The sequence below is a fragment of the Stegodyphus dumicola genome, chromosome 12 (genome assembly GCF_044657685.1).
Source record: "Stegodyphus dumicola isolate Sdum_Otavi_A_Nest chromosome 12, ASM4465768v1".
Lineage (NCBI taxonomy): Eukaryota > Metazoa > Arthropoda > Arachnida > Araneae > Eresidae > Stegodyphus > Stegodyphus dumicola.
The window spans coordinates 20,870,792-20,882,413 of record NC_140779.1 but is presented as its reverse complement, the minus strand read 5'-3'; the positions used below and the strand labels follow the sequence as shown (position 1 = coordinate 20,882,413).

Genomic DNA, 11,622 nt, shown 5'->3' with positions numbered 1-11,622 from the left:
ATAAAAATTAACCATGACCTTTTGAGCTCATAAATAAACTAAATTTTATTTATGTCCTGAATATGTAAAATGTCATGAGCATACACATTTGTTTTTTCATACAACAGGAAAACCATATCAAGCATTAAATTAATTAATTATTTTGACTGCAAATATTAAATTAATGCAAGGTTATATTTTTAAAAAGTCGGCAACGAAAGGCGAATCATTTTAAACACACTTATAGTTTTATAACAATTAATAATAAAACAATCACTTGCAACAAAACAAACAGAAAAAGAAATTTTTCCTATGCTATACATTTCTCTAAATCAGCAAATAAATCAGAACTGTGAATGTTTTTCTAGAAATTTATTTTCGATACCTAGAGCTAAAAAAAACATAAAGAAACAGCTTAAAGCTTTGAACATGATTTTAAATAATGATACGCTCTATTTAATAAGATTAGCAATATATTATATCAAACATATCTTGATCCAAAAAAAGTTAAGAAACTGGTGTCCGCCGATAACATCGCGGCAAAAACATCGTGGACGAAAACGTCGCGGAGAAAACAACGCAAGGTGAAAACGTCGTGCTACAAAACATCGTGGGAGAAAACATCGCAGTTCTAAAACATCGTGGTACAAAACATCGTCGTCGAAAATAAAGCGGTTCAAAAACATCGCAGTTTAAAAACATCGTCGTCGAAAATATCGTGGTAAAAAATAAAGTATCTACAAATCATCGCATGACGATAACATCGCAGACATGATTTTTTCATGTTTTAATAATTGTAAATGGATATTTCCATAATGATTTGTGAGCGCAAGGTGTAAAGAAGGATAAATTTTACTTTCACATATTTTATTAACTAATAAATTTTTGCTGAAAACGTAAGAAGGAAACTTAAGCATAGAAAATTAAATGTAACTTATAGATTATACTTTTCATGAAATATTACTAGTAAAAACTTTATAAAAATGATTTATTAATGGCCTTTGTTAGTTAACTATGTCGGTTTAAAATTCTATTAAGTGCTATAAGTTGCATTAATTTTTTATGCTTAAGTTTCCTTTTTATTGTCTCAGCAAAAATTTATTAATTAATAAAAAATATGAAAGTAAAAATTATCCTTCTTTCTATCTTGCGCTCACAAATCATTATGGGAATATCCATTTACAATTATTAAAACCTGAGAAAAGCATATCTGCGATGTTATCGTCATGCGATGATTTGTAGATACTTTATTTTTTACCACGATATTTTCAACGACGATGTTTTTAAACTGCGATGTTTTTGAACCGCTTTATTTTCGACGACGATGTTTTGTACCACGATGTTTTCGAACTGCGATGTTTTCTCCCACGATGTTTTGTAGCACGACGTTTTCGCCGTGCGTTGTTTTCTCCGCGACATTTTCGTCTGCGATGTTTTTGCCGCGATGTTTTCGGCTGTAACCAAGAAACTGATTTCATTATAAAATATTGCCTAAGAAGAAATGAAAAAATATCTCCATGAAAATAATGTTGCCTCACAGTTTTTATTGAAAAGAAAATATACTTTTTAACCTTCCCGCGGGCGCGCATATGTGTGAGATACACTAGATTTTAATTTCGCATTTGTTTCGTAGGCCATATAATTTGTGTGCATAATTAATTACTTTTAATGATAAGATAGAAGCACTGTATGCATCACATACGCGCGACCGTGTACGATATTTTTGTTCTTTTCTTTTCAGTTATGGCAAATAAAAGTAAAATGCTCGACATGAATGATCCGAAGGATCTTGATATTATAAGAAATATGCTTTTATGTGACAGTGATGGTGATGAGGACATTATTTTAGATGAAAGCATTACAGATGAATAAGAGCGAATTTCAGAAAAAGGTGATTCAGAATCGAAGATAAGTGCGGAGAGCAATTCTGAAGAGGAAAATAATGATAATTCTTCCGAAGTGTATATAGCTCATCAAATGAAAAACAAAAAGTCATCGATTCTTGGACATGGCATAAAGAACCGTTTAAGAAAACTAAACGAGCGCCTCGTAACATATGTGTTCATGTTTCTGGAGTCAAGGTGAAGCTAAATATCTAACAGATATTTTGGATATATGGAAATGAATCTTTACTGATAGTTTGATAGAAATCATCGCCGAATATACGAATAAGTTTATTTCTTCTGTGAAGTCTAATTATTCTCGTATAAGGGACAGCAGAGAAACGGATGGAGAAGAAATAAAAGCCCTTTTGGGCTTGCTTTACTTAGCTGGTACTTATCATGGTAACAGAGTTCTGGAATCTTGAGGAACTGTGGAGAATGGAAGTAGTAATGAACTTGAAGAGATTTTTGTTTTTACTAAGAGCTTTACGGCTTGATGACATAAAAACAAGAGCAGAACGAAGAGGAGTCGACCGCTTGGCTCCAATAAGAAATATTTTTGAAAAGTTTGTCTCTAATTGCCAGAAGTGCTACTCACTTGGAGAGAATGTCACAACTGATGAGAAATTAGAAGGATTTTGAGGAAGATGTGGTTTCATTCAATACATTCCCAAAAAACCGAATAAATATGACATAAAAATTTATGCCATGGTAGACGCTCGTATGTTTTACACATACAATATGGAAATTTATGCTGGAGCGCTACCAGATGGTCTTTTTACGTAAGCAACAAACCACAAGATGTTGTAAAAAGGTTGTAGAATAACATATTCATAACTCATAGAATAACATATTCATAACACTGGAAGAAATGTAACCTCAGACAACTGGTTTTCAAGTTTTGAGTTAGTAGGAGAAATAGATGAAAAAAAAATTGTCATTTGTAGGTACTTTGAAAAAAAAAAAAAAAAACCTCAAATTCCAGATCAGTTCAAGCTGACGAAAACTCGGGAACCCAATACGAGTCTTTATGGATTTAGAAAAAATATGACACTTCTCTCCTATGTACCCAAACGTTATAGAAACGTCATATTGATTTCAAATCTTCATGATGATGGAAAAAGAAATTAAAATACCCAGGACCAAAAAAAGCCTGATATTATCACATTTTACAATCGTAGCAAAGGAGGTGTGGATACAGTGGACAAACTGTGCTTCCTACAATGATGCCAGGAACACCAGGTATTGGCTTCTTGTAGTTTTCTATGCTGAATATAGCAGCAATCAACAGCTACATAATTCATTCAACGAATAATAGTGAAAAATTACTAAGAAGGTAATATCTGCGAAAGCTAGCAAATGCTCTTGTGAAGGAAAACATTGAAAGAAGAAGCCCTACCTCTCTTCAAAGTGAACTGAAATTTAAATTGTTGAAACGAAAAGCAGAATTAGCTGTTGTTGAAGAAATGACTTCAGGGAAAAAAGATGCAAATCCTGCTAAAATGACAAGCATACTAGAATCACGAGGTTCAGCTGTGAGATTTGTTTAAGATTTATTTGTCTAGAGCACTGTAAACATATTTGTTCAGACTGCACCGATGCGATGAAGTGACTATGAAATTGATTTGTTATGTAATATTTAATGTGTTTTTCACTTACTGATTAAAAATATAAAAGTTCAGTTGAAATATTGGCAGTTTAATTTTGTTTTACTTTCAAGTTAGTTTGGTAAGTCTTTAGTCCATTTTGTATTGTTTTTTATTTTATACTTATTTTATTTTCCTTAATTTAAAGTTAATATTGTTTAACTCAATTTTACTTATTAACATTTAACTATTTAGAAACTAATTTTAATATTTTTGCTCTGGAAAATTTATTTTTTATAATAGCGTATCTAGGAAATACGTGCGACCTTTCTTGTTGGTGCAGAAGGCGCACCTGCTGGAAGGTTAATATGAAAAAAATAACAATTGCATTCATGCAAATCAAAGTTAAAAATTGTTCAATTAATAAAAGTAATAAAGCTTTCATGATAGTAATTTCTACCTCTCAAAGTAAAATAAGCCATTTATAAACAGAAAAATTGTGAAAAAATATTATACTTAATTTAAGAAAAATTTTGATTAAAAAAAAGCAACACTATTTGTAAAATGTTACCATAGACTACAATGCATAAAATTACACAAAATCTCAACAATTAAACTAAAATCTCAAATGAAAATATTTAACATAAACAAATAACTAAACACAGAAAAAAGTGAAAAATGTGCAATCAATTATCATATTAGTCAATCAAAAGTTAATACACATATTAATTCAAATGAATTTTTACACTGAATAAAAAAAAATTCATAGAATAATATATCAAAACACACACACACAGCTTTTCAATATATATATATATATATATATATATATATATACACTGGTTCCCCCCCCCAATCTGAAGTATGAAAAATGTTGAAGGCTGAATATTACACAACAAATGTAAAGTTTCATATCTGATCTTTGGCTGTACAAAAGAGTTTGCTCATTTTCAAAATGGGGGGGGGGGATTAAAGCTTTAAAGATATTTCAGTTACTTGAGCTTTTCAGTTAGTATGGCTTTTAATGCAAAATTATCTTCCAAATATGTCTATAAGACATATATGAAACCATAAGTGAGTTATAGTTCTAGATCTGAGTTTAATAAAGATATAATTGTATATAAAACATTCCAAAATCCAAAGCATTTCTAGTAACATAATTTCAGATAGCAGATAAGCAACCAGTATACATATATAAATACAAAAATCTGGAATACCACAACTCTTGAGATTACAATTTTTAGTACTTTTCTGCAATAAGGATGGCAAAGTTTAATTAAAAACAACATACAAGTTCGAATGTACAAGAATTCTCACATTAACTTATTTTATATTAGTTTAAATCTTAATGCTTTACTGAATGCTACATTAAATATTCAAAGTTTTAATCAATAATTAGAATGATAAAAATTTAGATATTTTTAACACCAAAACAATACAAGTAACATAAATTTTGAGTACACTTGTATTAATTCACTACAGCAAAATTTAAATAAATGTATATATATATATACATATCAATGTTTTCAAAAACAGATTATGGATTTATCATACTTAATTTCTAATATTTTTAATTAAAATAACTTTTATAAAGTTTTAAAACAGACAAATAATAACTTATCTATCATAGATAAAAGAATGACAAAAATATGCAAATACTACTCCATATACATTAATTAATTAACAGTGGCGTAGCTAGGGTGGGGCAAGGAGAGACAGCTGTCCCCGGGCGCAGCATCCAGGGGACGCCAAACTGATGTTATGAACTTTTAGAATGAAATGTATTCCATCCTTGGCACACAGAAAGGGGTGCAAAATTTTCAATTGTTCCTGAGCGCTGAAAACCCTAGCTATGCTTCTGTTAATTAACCGCTTTTCAGATCTTTTCCTTATAATCTCAAAGGAAATGGCATTTTTGTGTAATACAACAAATTTTTACATATCTTACTCATTCTAATCATTTTTTAATATACAAAATTTATTTTTTACTATTGTTTACTAATTTGTTCCTAAATTAACATCTTTATAGTACCACTGTCAACACAGAGAGAGGAAATCAGAGAGGGAATCCTTCAGTATATGCAATATAGCTTTTTTAGTATGCAATGTTTCAATATTTGTATTCCTTTGCAAATAGGAAACTCTGCTTTGGCATATTTTTAAAATTCCTTCAATGGTACAAATTATTTCATGGTTATATATAGAAAAATGCATAAAATAAGTAAACAATAACATCAAATAAAATTTTAGCATTCTCCTAGAACAAGGGGAGGGGAGAGATAAAAGAAAGTATACACAGAATGATGTGGGGATGACATGGGGAAAACAACACAGCATAGTCTAATATTCTGCGTTACTCTATACAGTACGAAGTCTGTTATCCGAACGTCCATTACCCGGAATAATCTATAATCCGGACCTCAAAGCCACAAACTTTTTCTTGTATGCTTTACACATGAGCGTTTAATGCTATGCATGCATGTTTAATGTTTACACATGCGCATTTAGCACAAAAAAAGAAAGCAAGTTAAACAATTTACATTGAAAGAAATGTTTAATAAAGTAAACAAATAAATTTTAAGCTTCTTTTTTGTAAATTTTGATACCCTTTAGATCATAATTGCTCTTTATTTCATAAATTACGGTTTCATATTTTTAATTGTATAATTTCTGCATGCCATATTACCAGATTTAAACTAATGATCTATAATCCGGAAAAACCCTTAATTTGGAATCACCGAAGTCCCGACGAGTCCGAATTACGGACTTTGTACTGTATATGTTGTTTGTGAATCCATTCACAATCAACATGTATAGAGTAACGTAGTGTCTGCTTAAGTAACGTAGTAATGTAGTGTCTGATGTAGTAACGTAGTGTCTGCTAACGTAACGTGCATGTCTGCTTAAGTATAAGCCTTTTAGAAATTAAATCCAAGATAAAGTGAGAATCTTTGTAACTGGCAATTAAAAGATTACCAGAACTTCAAAATTGTGTACTTACATCCATGAAAATTCGAAAATGAGTTTAAAACTTTCAATGCTATCTAGATTATTTACAAAATTCTATGCAAATATTTTGAGCTTCCAAATTAATTCATGGGTGTCTCTCATTATTGAGCAACAAAATTCATTTTCCAGTTATTCATAATAATTCTAAAACGATGGCCTCATTTTATCATTCAGTCATAACATATATGTAGAATTAGATGTACCACATGCAACACATACAAAATTTTAAGAATTCGTAGTTTTAAGCAGAATTACGCCAATCACAGCTCGAAGATGATGACCTTCGAAACATCACTGAAACTTTTGAGAGTCCAGTGAATGAAGTAGACTGTGCAGCTTTGACTGGAAGAACATACATTATGAGCAGAGGAGTGTTGTACCAATATTCCCCTGATTTGGAAGAAGAAGCTGAACTTATTATACCTCAACAAAAAAAAAAAAAAAAAAAAAAAAAAAAAAAAAAAAGAAATCTTAAAAGAATGTCATGATTCATGTGTGGGGAAAGGGAAGGTAGATCTTCAAACTCGCCATCATCATTCTTCGTGTATTTATTTTATTTCTATGTCAGTATTTTATATTTTTTCATATATTTTATATATACCATTGGCTGTAGCACAGTTTTGATTTTGAGGTACTTTTATACTAAATGATTTTACTTAAAAGCAGCCTTGCAGTTCTCTCAAACCATTTAGGACTTTACAGCTTAGAAACAATTGTTTTGTTTCTTTACTAACTTTTATACTCAATGATTTTACCTAAAAGCAACCTTGCAGTTCTCTCAAATCATTCAAGTGACTAATAGCTAAGAAAAAATGGTTTAGCTTCTTTATCACCTTTTCTCAGTCATTCCCTCACAGGAGTCCTTGAGCTTTATTCCATCATATGTCTTCAATGGCCTTATTCTTACTGCAGCATACATCATGAAATTCATGGCTATATCAAGAGATCCATAGTTCATGTACCATCATTAGCAATTTAGATTAGATCAAAATTGAATGAAAAGAAAGCGGACTAATTTAATTCCAATTATTTATACATACATGAATTAGATTTCAATAAAATATTACACATTCGAAAAATTTTTAGTAAATTCCACAAAGTTTCAAAAATATATTTTGTTTTTATTGCACAATATTTTCATCCTGATAATGTACTAAATTCAGGACAAACATGTATCAAGTGAACTATTTCACAGTTCCTATTATTAACCCCTTCGTTTTTAATACATCTTTTTGGCTTTAATACATATCACTAAGTTAGAAACATTTTGGCACTCTATTTTATACAGCACCAACAGTTTTTCTCTACCTGCAGTTTAGGGTTTAAAAAAGGCAATCTGAAAAGCACAGAAGTGAAATTCAAAAACAAAAATATACTGAAGTAAAAAAAATGCATTAAGTAACAACAGCATACCTACAACCAGCAATCATTTTAAGTACTGTTATTATATGCTTTGTTCACACAGTGAAAGCAAAATAATATTCTCTAAAGCAGTGGTCTCAAATTGGCAGCCTGCAGGCTGCAAATAGCACCTGAAGCAATTTTATGCAGCCCACTAATACGTTTCACATAACTTAATTAGTATTATTATGACAAGAATTTGGAGAATGGTTTAACATTTTAATGATTTTTAGTGTAATTTTGCATTATTTTCACCACCATTAAAAATGAACATGAGTAATGCCCCAGAAAAATCTTCAAATGGAGCTCGTTAATTTATACTGCGATACAAATTGTGTTAAAGATTTGAATATACAGATTTGATTCACCTTTTTGCATACTTTTCCAAAGATAAATAACCTCAGTAACGAATTTTTGCTATAAAAATAATCATTTTGTTTGGGAGTACATTTATATGTGAATATTCTGTTTTCCTCAGCTGAAAATGAATAAGTCTAAAAAAATAAGAACCCAGCTTTCATGATAAAGGTAATTTCTACTAATTTTTCACCAAGTTTACACACTTTGTTAGGAAGCACTTCCGCAGAGAACCCGGTAAATGTAAACATCGCCAACTTTGGCGATAATAGTTCTAACTTGGTAACCCTTCGGATTTATCTCATTCGCTTGTTCGAAGTTTGCAACCATTCCTCTTGCGTTTATTTTGTTGAATTAAGACTGTCGTTGTTCGCATTTGCAGATTTATATTATTCTTCTCTTATTTATTATTATTTTTTCTGAATTTTTTAACAACGAATAGATAGAAATATTTTCAAATATTTTCGTAGATAGATGCCGGTTCTCGGTTCGGGATGAAAGGAGGGGTGAATGCTAATTTGTAACACGGCTGTTCACGTTGTGTTCTTAATTATTAACAGGTCTAAGAACCATGAGGTTTCCAAAGTCTAAAATAATTTGTTTTCATAGACCGCAAAAATGTGCATGTGCATTTTAAATAATTAAGTAATGCTTTTATTTTTATTATTGGTTATTGTCATCTAAAATTATGAGAATAAAGCAATTTTTAAGGCGTAAAATTTTAACAAGATAATATATTGTTAATGCTTTTCTAACAATAACCTTTCAGAGGATGGCAGGTGTGGCATAAATAGATGATTAAATTGAAATAAAAAAATACTGATTATCTAAGATGACAGAATAGTTTGATGCATCACCATGGTCATCAAAATTAGCAAACAACTGCTGGTGTAAGGAATATATTGTTTTCTGTGTTAACTGGAATTTAAGACAAATTTTTTTCCTATATCACGTTTAACCGGTTAATTTCAGTATATTAATACTAATTTATATTTTTTAAATGAATTTTTATTTCCGTTATAAATGCTTATATATTGTCTTATGCTTAATAATATATTCTTTTCTGTGCTAACTTGAATTTAATACAAATTTATTTTCGTATATCGCTTTTAACCCTTTAGTTTTACATCTACATGCATATTATCTGTGAATTTTTACTACCATATGCTTAATATATTGTTTTATCTGCTAACTTGAATTTACATGCACTAAAAATCACGTTTACAAAATATCACGTTTATGGCTCGGCTTATTGTCGATGAACCGCGAGCTTGGCGAGTAAGAATGCAACGGCGCCAACGGGTTCTCTGCGGATGAAAACCCCTTTGTTATAATCAAAATGAAATTAAATGTTATAGCTGAGAGCTGCAGTTAGAAAGAAGTTTATAATTTTTTACATAAACATATTTTTTCTGCATGTGTCAAAGGAAATTTTAATATATAAAAGAAAGATAACAGGTTGTCATTTCTCAAGTTTTGTCCCACTTGTAAAGTTTGCAATTCATTTGTTTTTAGTTAAAGATAAAAGTAAGTTATTTAGTGGTTAATTCAATACATTAGAATTATTTGAAATAAATGTCACTCTGAAAATTTTATAGTTAGCTATCGATAGGTTCAAATTCCAAAGTGGAACAGATATTTCTTGCATGTCCTAACCTTCAGATTTCAAGCAGAAAATACAAATTAGAATTTTTCCCTTTGTATCATTATTAATACCATTTATGTATGTTTCGATAAATAATTAATTTAAACTTCAGTGAAAAAAAAATGGTTTTGTTAAAAAATATTTTTCCTTTTGGCTAAAAAAAAGGGGGGGGGAGAAAAAACAAAATTTGGGTCGTCAGCTGCTTTAAGATCTGTATTAGGCCCACATGGAATTTGAAAATTGGGTTTGAGACCACTGCTCTAAAGGATAAGATAAACTATAGAACGCATTATTTAAAATTCTTTTTTAGGAAAAAAGTTATCAGCATCTGGCAATCATGAAACAAAACTGAATCTTACTTTCCCATGATTGATGGTACAAGATAATCAATAACAACAACAATAACAAAATCATTTACAAAACTATTTTTAGAATATAAAAATATATATTTATGAAATGTGTTTTATTTATATAACACGACAAAACAGAGAAGATCAGAATTTGAAAACTCTGCAGAAAAGCTATTATTTCATAATTATGTTTCCATACATACATCCATACATAATATAATTTTTTAAAGCTTCAGAAAAATGAGCAAGTAAATTTTGTTCATACTAAATTTTCTTTAATAAGTACACTTTTATTAATATTAATATTACTGGTGACACCTGATGAGCATTTTTCAGCAATAAGTTCCTCTGATGTATTGTTAGATTCAGACACATGCAACTGAAGCAATATTACCAAAGGAAAAACCACTTTTTCATCTGCAGGAGTTTTATCATCCAAAACGGTTTTGAGGAAGCTGTATTATCAACAACTTCAGTTTGACTTTCACTATATTCAGACGAATCACAGGTATCTTCAGAATCCCCCGTTTCAGAGCTAAAGATAAAAAGAAAACAATATATTTGCATTAATTCTACATGGAAAAAAATCAGTTCATGCAAATACATCAAAAACATTTAATTTATATATTTATAGGCCATTTGAAGGAAAAATTTCATGATCATCAGCTTGGAAAAAATTTTTTTTTAAATTATCAGCAGGAATAAAATTTATAGCAATATCACATTTACCTTTAACCCTTAACTTCCCACTGTTGCATTTCTGACACATATGATTTATTTTAATTTAACAGACTCAATATTTTTTTAATTACCTACAAATCACTTATCTAAGAAAAAAAGGTTACTGCAACGAAATACATGCTAAATTTGTCACTAGATAGCAGCACATTTTCCCCAGAAATCGCAACAATTATAAAAATCTCTGATTCCTCAAGAACTGTGTTTTTGCTATAAAAAGAATCCATTATATTTTATGCTTCCTCTTGTTTATTGACGAAAAAAATTACCAGGTAAGAAGTTTAAACATTTTATGTTCATTTAAAAGAAATTTTGATTTTCTAATAGAAAAAGTTTGAAAGAAATTTGATTTTAATTATATGTTGCAGGTGTGCAACATTGGTCTTTAGTTACCATTTTGACATGGCCAAAAAGCGTATACTAAACCAAGATGAAATTGCTAGATATATGAATAATTTGGGCGAATTGAGTGATTTAAGTGAGGATAGTCTTGAATATTCTGCTGGTGATGTTCATTTTTTACCTGATTGTGTGTCATCTAATGATGATTCGGATAGCGACTGTGAAATAGTGTTGTTTCACAAAATACAATTCAGAAGATAAAAAATCCAATGATAATCATAATAAATTTGATAGAAATATTTCAGTCAGTGTGTATGTGTGTGATTATGGCA

General features: G+C 29.9%; 1 protein-coding gene across 1 annotated transcript in view; it reads right to left on the bottom strand.

Moving 5' to 3' along the window:
• Nucleotides 1–334: 334 nt before the first annotated feature.
• LOC118189245 (pelle-like serine/threonine-protein kinase pik-1) overlaps nucleotides 335–11,622 on the bottom strand; it is a 71,866-nt gene continuing 60,578 nt past the window's right edge. The window contains exon 12 of the mRNA XM_035359822.2: nucleotides 335–10,745. Coding sequence (XP_035215713.1) covers nucleotides 10,601–10,745 — 145 coding nt within the window. The 3' untranslated portion in view covers nucleotides 335–10,600. The remainder of the gene's footprint in view (nucleotides 10,746–11,622) is intronic.